The 12,343-nt window shown below is 52.7% G+C and overlaps 1 protein-coding gene across 5 annotated transcripts in view; it reads left to right on the top strand.

The window, feature by feature from the left end:
- Positions 1–11,523, top strand: part of LOC132382879 (integrin alpha-M-like) — a 66,496-nt gene extending 54,973 nt beyond the window's left edge. For all 5 annotated transcript variants that reach the window (XM_059953383.1, XM_059953384.1, XM_059953382.1 and 2 more), the window contains 14 exons: positions 129–280; positions 898–1,029; positions 2,143–2,216; positions 2,807–2,948; positions 3,214–3,318; positions 3,893–3,972; positions 4,749–4,835; positions 5,184–5,256; positions 5,707–5,811; positions 6,266–6,358; positions 9,135–9,248; positions 9,637–9,747; positions 10,180–10,290; positions 10,912–11,523. In XM_059953383.1, the coding sequence (XP_059809366.1) occupies positions 129–280; positions 898–1,029; positions 2,143–2,216; positions 2,807–2,948; positions 3,214–3,318; positions 3,893–3,972; positions 4,749–4,835; positions 5,184–5,256; positions 5,707–5,811; positions 6,266–6,358; positions 9,135–9,248; positions 9,637–9,747; positions 10,180–10,290; positions 10,912–11,019 (1,487 nt within the window). In that variant the 3' untranslated portion in view covers positions 11,020–11,523. The remainder of the gene's footprint in view (positions 1–128; positions 281–897; positions 1,030–2,142; positions 2,217–2,806; positions 2,949–3,213; positions 3,319–3,892; positions 3,973–4,748; positions 4,836–5,183; positions 5,257–5,706; positions 5,812–6,265; positions 6,359–9,134; positions 9,249–9,636; positions 9,748–10,179; positions 10,291–10,911) is intronic.
- Positions 11,524–12,343: the final 820 nt, after the last annotated feature.

The following is a 12,343-nucleotide window of genomic DNA, read 5'->3' as shown; positions in this document are numbered from 1 at the left end:
CATGTCCGGGGATGTCAGCGATCAGTGGTCAGCTCAGGGGACAGGTCAGCGATCGTGTGTGGGGTCCGATCTGTGGTCTGTCTCTGTCCTGCCCCTCTGACCCGTTTCTGCTCTCCCCACCTACCCAGGTCCACTGAACGTCACACTGGAGTTCACGGCAGAGCTCGATCCCGGGAAGCAGCAGAACCGGCTGTGGTTCTCAGCGTCAGGGAAGAAGGCCGTGCAGCAGCTGGCTCTCACCCAACGGCGCAAATGCATCCCGTTGAACATCTCCGTGCAGGTAACACAGACCGTCCCCAGCACCTGTTCCGTTGCGCTGCACTGAGAGCCCAGTGCAGGGCTCCCTGAGTGTTATACGGCACCGGGAGCCCCATTCAGAATTCTCCCATAAGGTCACACAGGCCGGAATGTTCATCTACCGTAGGAACACAGCGAACACTGTTCGGGGTTCTCCTCGGGTTCGATTGAACAGGGGGGCCCGTGCAGGAGTCTCTCCGATTATACCAAACTGGAGTCCCCTATCAGAGTTTCAGCTCCCGTTAGACCACACCAGGAAGACTATAAGGGATTGTTCAGGATTACTCTTCCGTTAGGCCACACAAGAATCGTCGTTACCGTCTTGTAACAGCACACCGGGTCACCGTTTGTGGCTCCCTCCCGTTAGAATACATCGCGAAGCCATGTCAGAGTTCTCCTCCAGTAACACCGCACTGGAATTGCCGTTTGGGATTCCCCTATCATTGGAACACACTGGCAGCACCTTTCAGGGCTCTCCTCTCATTAGAATGCACTTGGATTCCTGTTCACGGTTTCCCTACCGTTAGAACAGCCTGGGAGATCTGTGAATGGGACTCTTCCTCCCTCTTTTTGTCCCTCACTCCTTTTCTTTCTTTTCAGGACTGCATGGAAGATTTCCTCAACCCTGTGAAGTTTCTGCTAGAATACTGCATACAGGACGATGCCGGGGCTGGGCCGCCCGGCGTCCAGCCGGCCTTCCGACACAAGTGCGTCCAGGGCCTTTCTTGGATGGTAGGTCTTATCTGGGGTGGGCTGCTAGTCAGCATTGAAGGTTGTGGGAGTGGGGTGGTGAAGAAGGAGTTGCGAATGCTGACTTTCTTCGGTCAGGAGACCGAGTACAAGAGTTGGGACGTTGAGTACAAGACGCTAATGAGGCCGCACGTGGAATACTGTGCTCAGTACTGGTCGCCCTGCTGTAGAGAGGATGCAATTAAGCTGGACAGAATGCAGAGGAAATATACGAGGATGTTGGCGGCACTCGAGGCACTGAGTTACAGAGACAGACTAGGCAGGTTGGGACTTTAGTTATCGGAGTGTAGGAGACTGATGGGCGACCTCACAGAGATGTCTAGGCCCATGAGGGGAACAGATAGAGTGAATGTGCATAGACATTTTCTCCAGGGGTGGGAAATCAAGAACAATGGGGCAGAAATCAAGGACATGTTTAATATCAGAGGAAGGAGATTTAACAGGAACCCCATAGGCAAGTTTTTAACCCAAAGGGTGATCAGTTTATGGAACGAGCTGCCGGAGAAAGTGGTTAAATCAGATTTAGTAAGAACATTTTAAAAACACTCGGACAGGGACGTGGATAGGAAAGGTTTAGAGCGATATCGGTTAAACGAGGGCAACTAGAACCAGATTAGATGGGAATCTGGCTCGATGTCGTCTACTTGGACCGAAGTGCTTGTTGTCATGCTGTTGAATCGATGAAAAGGGATAAATTCCGTGACAGAGAGATCTGTCTCCCGGATAGATGTGACTGGTCCGGAGTCAGAAGAAATGGGGCAGGCAACACACACAGAATGCTCGAGGAACTTCGCAGGCCGGGCGGAATCTATGGAAGTACTGGGTTCTGATGAAGGGTCTCTGCCCGAAACGTCGACTGCACTCTTTTCCATTGATGCTGCCTGACGTGCTGAGTTCCTCCAGAATTTTGAGTGTGTTGCTTTGATTTCCGGCACCTGTAGATTTTCTCTTGTTTGAGGAGGAGATGGGAACGTTTGAACAAGGAGATATCGGGAGTTAGGGTGGGAGATGCGAACGGGGAAGTCGGGGACTGATTCATCTCTCCCTCCGGAGTTCTGTCCCAGAAAATAAAACGTTCTCCGTCTAAACTCCCAGATCCCGTTCAATATCTCCTGCAGAGGTGCGCACGGATGCGTCACCGATTTACATCTCGCTGCTGACTTACCAAGGTAGGTGTATACAACATTCCCAGGGGACAGCGGATGGTGTGTCGATGTCTGGTCTCGGGGGCAGCAGTGGTGAGGAGAGGACCGTGTGTCCTATACCCGATCCCAAAGGAGAGGGTGTAGGAGGAACATGCGTCTGATGCCTGTTCCCAGAGGGTAGGGTGGAAGTGGGAGTGGTTGGGGGTGGATGAAGGGGCAGAGTGTCCAACTCACACTTCCAGAAAGGGGCAGGGGACAGGACAGCGTATTCCATGCCGGCTTCCATGGGGTGGAATGGGAAAAGTCGGCGTGGTGCTCGACGCCCGGTGCCAGACGGGAAAGACGGATACAGGACGGTGCCCGACAAATGGTAAATTAATACACACAATACTGCTGGAGGAACTCAGCAGCGAGGCAGCATCTATAAACAACAGTAAACTGTCGAGAGACATCCTGAAGAGTCTCGGCCCCTATCGTCCTCTGTTTATTCTTTTCCATAGGGGCTCCTTGGCCTCTGATTCCCTTCAGCATTTTGTGTGTATTGCTTTGATTTCCAGCATCTGCAGATTTTCTGTTGTTTGTGGCCTGGCGAACTAATTCGCTATCTCCTATAGTTCGGGAGTTTTATTGATAAAACCGGGATACGTGCTCGAGGTGACGATCCACTTGCAGAATAAAGCAGAACTCGCCCGCCTCCCTGTTCTGCATTTCGAGCATCCAGCGGTAATTTCGTTCCGCAGAGTTACAGTCGTAAAGGTACCATTACACAACACCAATCCCGCTGCGCTGTGCTCCCTCCTCGCCGCCCCTCCGCCAAATTCCCTCCTGGCACTCCTTCGCCAACCTCCGTCCTCGCCGTCCCTCCGCCAACCTCCCTCCTCGCCGTCCCTCCGCCAACCTCTCTCCTCGCCGCCCCTCCGCCGACCTCGCTCCTCGCCGTCACTCCACCGACCTTCCTCCCCGCCGCCCCTCCGTCCTGTGGTTCATTCACATCTAACGATAATTAAATGCCTCCCCCCAGTTAAACAGAAAAGTTCAAGTCACCTGCACAGACGGGGCCGCTGTCACAGGCAACGTCCACACCAGCTGTAACATCGGTCATCCTATCCTCAGAGAGAAAACAGAGGTGAGCCACTGGTCAGTGTACAGATCTTCCCGGGAGAGAGAGAGAGAGAGAGAGAGAGAGAGAGAGAGAGAGAGAGAGAGAGAGAGAGAGAGAGAGAGAGAGAGAGAGAGAGAGAGAGAGCGAGAGAGAGAGAGAGAGCGAGAGAGAGAGAGAGAGAGAGAGAGAGAGAGAGAGAGAGAGAGAGAGAGAGAGAGAGAGAGAGAGAGAGAGAGAGAGAGAGAGAGAGAGTGAGAGAGAGAGACACCGGTCAGTGTACATATCTCCCTGAGAGAGAGGGACTGAGAGACACCGGTCAGTGTTCAGATCTCACACTGAGAGAGAGAGACTGAGAGACACCAGTCAGTGTACAGATCTCCCTGAGAGAGAGGGACTGAGAGACACCGGTCAGTGTTCAGATCTCACACTGAGAGAGAGGGACTGAGAGACACCAGTGAGTGTTCGGATCTCCCTGAGAGAGATGAAGTAGAATCTCCGGTCAGTGTATGGTTTACCTGCTCCCCCACCCCCACGTTCGGAGAGAGGGACTGAGACACGGTCAGTTTACAATACACTCTCACGCTCTCTTCCTCTCTAGGTTTCACTGTTGGTGACGTTTGATGTCGCAGACACTGGGAACTTGAGTAATTCTTTTCTGATGAATTTGAATCTCTCCAGGTAAGGATTTTTCTTGGCTCTTGTCAATCTCACCCTACATGAATTCACTGCTCCTCCTTCGCTGACACCCCTACTCCATTTTTCCCTCCGGTCTCCCTCCCCTCAATACCCTCACGCCGTCTCCTCTCTGTTAACATCCTTCTCTTTAATGCTTCTCCCCCTCTCTCTTATGTTCTGCTCATTTTCTCCCTCTCCCCTCCTTCTGCAATCACCTTATCCTTTCCCTCGTCTTTTTCTCCCTTCCTCTTTCACCAACTCTCTGTTAGCCCTTTCCCCTTTCCTTGTCTCTCCAAATCCCTTCCCACTACGTCACTCCCTCTTACTTCATCATCTCGCTTCTCCCGTTGGCCCTCTTTTAATCCTCTCAACCTCTCTCTCTCCCTCCCCCACCCAGACTTGACCCCTCCTTTTCTTCGTCCGTCCCCATTCTCCTTCCCCTCCCTGTCCCTCTCCCACCCGGATTTGACCCCTCCTTTTCTTCATCCGTTCCCCCAGTCTCCTTCCCCTCCCTGTCCCTCTCTTACCTTCTCTCTCCGTCTCCCCTCTCTCCATCCTTCCTCTCTCTTCCTCTCTCTCGCTCCTCTCCTCTCTGCCTCCCACGCCTCTTCTTCATGTGCCTCTTTCCCTCCCTTTGCCCTCCCTTGCATCTGCCTCCTCCATCCCCCACCCTCTCTTGCGCATCTCTCTCGCCCTTTTCTTCTCCAAACAACAAGCTTCCTGTCCTCTCTCACCACGTTTCTCTCTTTCTATGCCTCCCCTCCCTCTTCCCACCCCAGTGACAATGAGGCACCGGAGACGCTCCAGGACAACAGACTGAGTCTGAACGTCAGTGTCCATCACCGAGTGAAGCTCGCCGTCCGCAGGTAACGATCCTGGGAACCGATCCAGAATTACCCCTCCCGCCCGCCGTCACCCCCTTTCCGTCACCCACATTCTCCCACTTCTCCGCCACTTCCCAGTCTCTCACAATCTCCGACTCAACTACCATCCTCACCTCACGCTCCGTCATTCCCCCACCGCCATACTTCACTCCTCCTTCGTCTCCCCCTCACCTCCCGCAGCGTTCTCCATTCCACCACAGGACCTGCTGTAGAATGCATCTTCCCCTTTCCTCCCTACCCACCCTCTCTGTGACTCATCAACCTCTCTCACCCGCCGCCTTTCCGCAAACTGGAGTTATGATATTCTGACGACCTGTGTTGTGTCCTCAGCGTGCATTCCCCCGGATATCTCAGTTTCACTCTGGGACGGACCTCTACGTATGAACTCATTCACAAATACAAGGTAACCCTCGCCCCCAGGGTTCCCCACCGCGCCGCGTCCATGTCTCCGTCCTCTCCATGTATTTCCCTGTCTCTTTCTGATTCTGCCTTTCTCCCTTCCCCAATACCCTCAGTAACACCTCTCGCCCCCTCACTGCTATTCGCTGCCTCTCTTTCCCTTCCCCTCTTTCTCTCCTCCTTCCACTCCCTCCCCTCTTTCTCTCCCCATCTCTCTCCCTCTTTACTCTCCCTTCTTCCCTTCCCTTCCTTTCTTTCTCTTCTCTCTCTTCCCCTTCACTCCCTCCTCTCTCTCCCACTTCCGACTCATTTCTCTCTCACCTCTCTCTTCCTCTCCTCTCTCCCTCCCCCACTTTGTTCCTTCCCTCTCCCCCTCAACCTTTCACGTCTCTCCCTCTTCTCCTCCCCCTCCCCCTCCACCTCTCTCTGACCCTCTTTGGTTCCTACTCCGCAGTTGATGAACTCCGCCCGACAGTCTTTGCCCATCTCCGTCTCGTTTTTCATTGGATACAAATCGGACATCTTCACCTGGAACATTAAGAAAGTCACATTGGAGCAGGTGAGGGAGAGTGAGAGGGGCAGCGAGGTACGAGGAACGGGGCGAGATGTGCGAAGGAGGGGAGGGTGGGGCGAGGAAGGGTGGATTGGGAGGGGGAGAGAAAGGGGCGAGAAGAGAGGAAGGTGGGATCAGGAGGAAAGAGGCATGGAAGGCGGAGGAAGAGAGGGAGAAGGGAGTGGTGGCGAGGTGGGGAAACGGACCGAGGAAGAAAGAGATTGTGCGAGGAGGGGGAAGAAAGGAACGTGAGGCGGAGAGAGAGGGGCGCAAAAAAGGGGGAAGGGCACAAGAAGGGGGGAAAGGCAAAAGAAGGGAGGGAGAGGAACGTGTAGGAAGGGAGCATCGAGATGCCACTGCACCCTTGAGGTAATGGGTGAGACCTCGAATGACACGCTCTCCCCACTCCACATGCAACCAGGTCAGAGGTCATGACTTTCTCCCGCTCTCTCCTCCCCAGGAACATTTGGCGAATCTCGTCAACTGCCTACCTCCGGTAGCGGTCAACGGTCGAGAGTCGGAGGCCAACTCCTCGGTTACCGAGGGCAAACAGGTATGGTCAGGGGTGACCCGTTACTGGGTTGTTTTTTGAGCGCCAGAGGTCACTGAGGCGGTGGCGGTGTGGAACTTAGGGTGACAGGTCTGTAGTGTCCTTCTTCCAGGGGAGAGAACACCCGGGGTCTGAGAGAATGGAGACTGATCCTTCCTTCTGACCCCTACCTACTGGTCCACATCCTGTATCCCAGCTGGGTTCATTTGCTCGAGTCGGCTATTAGTAGCCACGTCGTTACTGGCCACGGGAGTGTAGCGGTAGACTTGGAGGTGGTAAATGGTATTCCTTTGTTCAAGAAAGGGAGAAGGGACCGGCCTGAGACTTACAGACCCACTGAACCTTACGACAGTGGGCGGCAAATTATTGGAGCAGATTCTTAGAAACAGGACTTACAAGCATTTGGAGAAGTCTGATCATTGGGATAGTCAGTGCGGTAGAACAAAGGGATCCGAGAACACAGGACCATTATTAATTGAAAGTGGCGTCACAGGTAGATGGGTGTAAAGAAATTCTTTGACACATTAGCCTTCATAAATCGAAGTTCTGGTCCAGGAGATGGGATGTTGTGTTCAAGTTGTATAAGACGTTGGTGAGGCTTAATCTAGAGTGTTGTGTGCAGTTTTGGTCACCTACCTACGGAAAAGATGGAAGTAAGTTTGAAGGCGTGCAGAGAACATTTACAAGGGTGCTGCCGGGTCCGGAGGACCTGAGCTACGTGGAAAGATTGATTGTTAGGACTCTATTCCTAGGAACGCAGAAGATCCAGCTCTGAGGGGAAATTTGATGGAGATATATAAAATTATATAAAATTATGAAGGGTATAGATAGGGTAAGTGCAAGCAGGCTTTGCTTTCACTGAGGTTGGGTGGAACTACAACTCGAGATCACGAGTTCAGCGTGAAAAGTGAAAAGTTTCAGGGGAACATGAGGAGAAGCCTCTTCACGCAGAGGGTTGTGAGACTGTGTAGCGAGCTGCCTGCACAAGTGGAGCATGCGAGCTCGGCTTCAATGATTAAGAGAAGTTTGATTAGCAGGTGCTTGGCAGGGTTATGGAGAGTTATAATCCAGGAGCAGGCTGATGGGAGCAGACAGCTGAAATAGCTTGGCACGGACTAGATGGGCCTAAGAACTTATTTCTGTGCTGTCTCTATGAAGGTAGTGCTGTGAATGTGGTATATATGTATTTTAGTATGGCGTTTGGTAAGTTTCCCCATGCCTGGCTCATTCACAAAGCCGTGAGTCACGCCATCCAGGGAAGGAAAGCTGGCTGCGTGGATTCGGAAACTCCTCGCCCTCAGAAGGCGGAGGTGGTGGCAGATGGAGCGAATTCTGCCTGGAACTCGGTGGCCAGTGGTGTTCCACAGGGATCTGCTCTGGGAATCCTGCACTACGTGATGTTGATTGAGGGAGTGGAAATGTCGAGGGAGTATCAGGTGTAAGTCGTTACAGAGTGGTGGGTGCGTTGAACTCTCTGTCGGGGATGGCACTCGATACATACTCGGACATTTAAGAAACTCTTAGATAGGCGCATGGATAGACACACGTTAATGGCCGAATGGCCTGTACTGTGATGTAATTTCCTCTGTTTTATGTACATGCCTTAACTACTTCCTCTAGCAGCTAGTTCCAAATGGACCTCCAACTGGGTGAAACTGTTGCCCCTCCGGTTCCTATTAAGTCTCTCTTTCTTTTCACCTTAAACCTGTGCCCCTTTGGTTCTCAGTACCCCAGCCCTGGGGGGAAAGACGGTGCACACTCACTCCAGACAGAAAAGTCCCAATATGTCCAACTCTCTCTATAACCCAATCCTTCAAGTCCCGGCAACATTCTCGTAAATATTCTCTGCACCCTAACGGCATCTCTCCAGGAGCAGGGCGAGCACCACTGAACACAATACTCCAAGCACGACCCCGCCCATTCTCGTAAATATTCTCTGCACCCTAACGGCATCTCTCCAGGAGCAGGGCGAGCACCACTGAACACAATACTCCAAGCACGATCCCGAGTAGCATTCCAACTCCTGTAATCAGTCCCCCCGACTGACGAAGGTTAATGTCCCAAGTGCCTTCTTCATCAGCCTGTAAACGCTCTGTACGTGGTTTGCCGAAAGATGCCAGTTTCAGGTATCTGTACCCCCGGGTCCCTCTGTTCCGTAACATTCCCCAGGGTCCTATCGTCCTCTGTGAAAGCCCTCCCCGGTCTGTCATCCCGGAATGCAATACCTCGCGTACATCTAAATGAAATTCCACTTTCCGTTGTTCAGCCCAATAACCCAAGGAGAGCTGGTAATGGCGAGGGTGTCTGTGGGCAGTGGGAGGGGATTCGGTGGGTGAGGGAGACGGTGATGGTGGAGGGTGTCTGTGGGCGGAGGGAGGGGATTCGGTGGGTGGGGGAGACGGTGATGGCAGAGGGTGTCTGTGGGCGGTAGGAGGGGATTCGGGGGCTGGGGATGGGGGAGTCGGTGATGTGGAGAGTGGCCATGGACTGTGAGAAAGGACTTGGCGGGTGGGCGGGGGACAGTCGATGCTGGTCGGGGGAGTCCGCGTTCAAGAGGACGGGATTTGGTGGGTTGGGAAGGAAGAATCAAAGTCGGGAAAGAATGTCCGCGGACAGTGGGTGTGGATGCGGTAAATTGGGGCAGAGTCAGCGAGAATGTCTGTGATCTGTTGGCGAGTATTCATTGGATGGCTGAAGGATCGGTGACGGGTGAAGAGGATGGGGTCTGTGGATGGGGTACTTTCTATCTCCAGCCAACCTGCACCCCTTCTCCCCAAAGGACAGTAACCAAGTGGAATATCAGGTGATTAACTGTACTGTCGATCAGCTCAGCGACCGGGCATCTCCGACCCTCGTTCTCAGAGGGCAACTCGACATCAATGGTCGGAACAAGGTAAAGCGGGAGAGGGTTGGGGAGGGTAGTGACTACTACAGGGATCAACGGGGGTGTAGCTCCTGAGCGAGTGGTAATTTCCAGTATCTTCAAGCCGCCCGAACCTCACAAACCTATAGCTCTCCCAACACAACCCTGACAGAAGGTGAACTGGATATTCTACACGGCGTCTGCAGTGCGTATGGACTACACCCAGCCTCCCTCCCCACCACCAAGGAAGTGGAGAGCGGGAGTGTCCTATGGCGGGTGTTGTGCGCATGGAAGTGGGGAGATCTCCAACACACCCCTGGCCTGTAGCGGTTGGGCTGAGTGAGTCCTGTTTCCAGATCGGGGAGGCAAGGACACACCCTGACAAGGAATCACTCCCCAACTCCTGTTTCACTTCCAGGACAAGATGAGGAAGTATGAGCTGCGTACTTCGGGAATCATGGACTTTGACAGGCGGAGGTACTACCAAGGCGAGGAGGGAGCCGAGGGAGAGACCCTGCTCCGAGCGCACGTGGGTACAATACCAGGGCAGGATCAGCTGTCGGCACCCACCGCCTCCCAATCTCGGGGATCCCACGACCATCCCCTATATCCCTCCCAATTTTCGTGCCTCCCTCCTTTTCCTACACTACTTCCCGTACGAGTGACCCGTTCCTTCTCCATCATTCCTCCTCGGCTCAGTTAACATCTTTGTCGGCTACACGCATCCCGGTCTCCCAGCCCTCTACATCCTCTACATTGATCTCTCCACTACACCCCTCTCCGACTCTGATCCCTTTCCTCCCTTTCACCCGTTCCGATCCCCGTGAGACGCCACCGCCACCGCCCCTGCACGCTCTCCGACTCCATGAACGGCTCCCGCCCTTTCCCCTTATGATCTGTGATGACTCCAGGAGCACTGACACCGTATTCATATGGACTGTCAATTCTCCTGTCCTTTCAGATTGTGACTGTTATTGAACCTCTGGTCGAAGTGGATTCTTTGCCGTACATCGTCGGAGGAACGGCTGGTGGATTCGTAATTCTGCTCCTGGTTGGGATCGTTTTCTACAAGGTCTCCTATTAGCCGCAATTTTGCTGTGAATTTCACCTGCTTTCCGAGGGTCGCCACTCAGCCCAGCGCGCTGTGTATACCTACGGACGTTAATCCAGCTCCCTTACACCATTCCTCGGTGGTCCCTCTCCCCAGCGTCGTTTATCACTGACTATATCTCCACTGACATTATTCCAACTTGCCCACATCGTCCTACTCTGATCCCTCTTTCCAGCGCCATGTTGATGACTCTATCCCCATCGAGGTTAATCTATCACCCACACACCATCCCTCAGACCGCTCTCCTCCAGCGCCATGTTGAAGACTCTATCCCCATCGATGTTAATCCAGCACCTACACACCACCCCTCAGACCGCTCTCCTCCAGCGCCATGTTGAAGACTCTATCCCCATCGATGTTAATCTATCACCCACACACCATCCCTCAGACCGCTCTCCTCCAGCGCCATTTCGCTGATTTTAGCTAGCCGCATTGATATTAAACCAGCTCCCTCACACCGTCCCTCTCCACAGCGCCGTAACGCTGACTACATCCCCCTGATGTTAATCCATCTCTCTCACTAAACCCCCACCCCAGCGCACCACACTGAAGTTAATGGAGCTGTTTATTTGTCTTCGTTAGGTTGGATTTTTTAAACGCAAGTACAGGGACATCATGAAAGACGGATGTCAGGATAATCAATGCAACGAGCCCCTGAACCAACCGGCCCCTCCACCGACGGAAACATGAATTGCCACTTACTTTCCAATTCTCTCAATTCCTTCTCGCTGAAGCCTTTTGGATTCAGATCCCCCGGCGTCGCTGGTAATATCATGATCACTCTTCCTCACGGCAATGGAACAACTATCTCAATCGGAGAAAATTGGATGGGCAGATACGGGTCCTGGTTCCTTCCCGGAATGCCTACTCTACCACTTGGTGGGTATTGTGCGATTTCTGATGTTACTTTCTGAGATGGGACTTCGTTCAGTTCGGTTGCCGCTCGGTGAGGAGTCTCTGTATTCATTCCCCGTGAAATGGGTGGGATTCCTCCGGGTGCTCCGGTTCCCTCCCACGATCCAAAGACGTACCACGTGGGCTAATTGGGTATTGTAAATTGCGCCCCCCTTCCGTGATTAGGATGGCGCTAATCGGGCTGGGGCAGCATATTTGGAAGAGATGGAAAGACATTGTATTACTGAATGAATAATTAAATAAACGGATGAATGCCTGTGCTGAGTTCATCGCCAGCTGTGCGAATACACGTCTGCACAAGCACAAAAAAAATTCTTGCAGTAGCATCAGATTCACAACATTCACGAGAAAGAACAATAAATTAAGCATTATTTTACAAGAAAACACATCTAGAAGGAAAATTAATGCCAATTGTAGTGCAGGGTTGTCACGGTGTTTTGGATTTGAGCAAGTGACTGGAGATATATCGGTCGTTTCATGAACCGAACGGTTGAAGGGAAGTAACTGTTCCTGAACCTGGTGGTGTGGGACTTCAGGCTTCTGTACCTCCCGCCCGATGGGTGCTGCGAGAAAGTGGTGTGGCGGGATCTCTTATGCTTGATCTCAATACGTCTTCTTAACCACCCTAAAGGACATCCGACTTGTTCGATACATGAACACTCGGGAATTTGAAAACTAGTGTGGGGGAGGCTGTGTTGCCTCATGAGCCGATTCGAAGCCAACCCCGAGTTTCCCATCACGGTCCCCTCTCTGCGAAGCGAATGGTTGTTTCGCATCAGTTGGAGCTCCTTTGACGAGTCAGAACCGTTTCCCTGGCCCAGTCAGCGCCTCCTCATGCTGTCTACCGGCTGGGGTGCCCAGCTGTGCCAATGGTGAAATAGACTCTGTGGACTATCAGTGTCAGGGTCTTCCGTGGAGTATATTCTGTTAACTGACGCTACATTAAGTAGACAGGCAGAGGGCTTAAATAGGCTCTATTGCACCAGGGATCAATTAGACATTGTTTCTACAACGGAGGCTAAGTAGGCACTATTGTACAATGGAGATTACTAAAGTCTGTAATATTATCCAGTTAAGTAGACAGCTGCGTGCATAGCAA

This window comes from Hypanus sabinus, chromosome 29 (assembly GCF_030144855.1).
Source record: "Hypanus sabinus isolate sHypSab1 chromosome 29, sHypSab1.hap1, whole genome shotgun sequence".
NCBI lineage: Eukaryota > Metazoa > Chordata > Chondrichthyes > Myliobatiformes > Dasyatidae > Hypanus > Hypanus sabinus.
The sequence above is the reverse complement of the archived record's forward strand: the minus strand, read 5'-3'. Positions and strand labels throughout refer to the sequence as shown.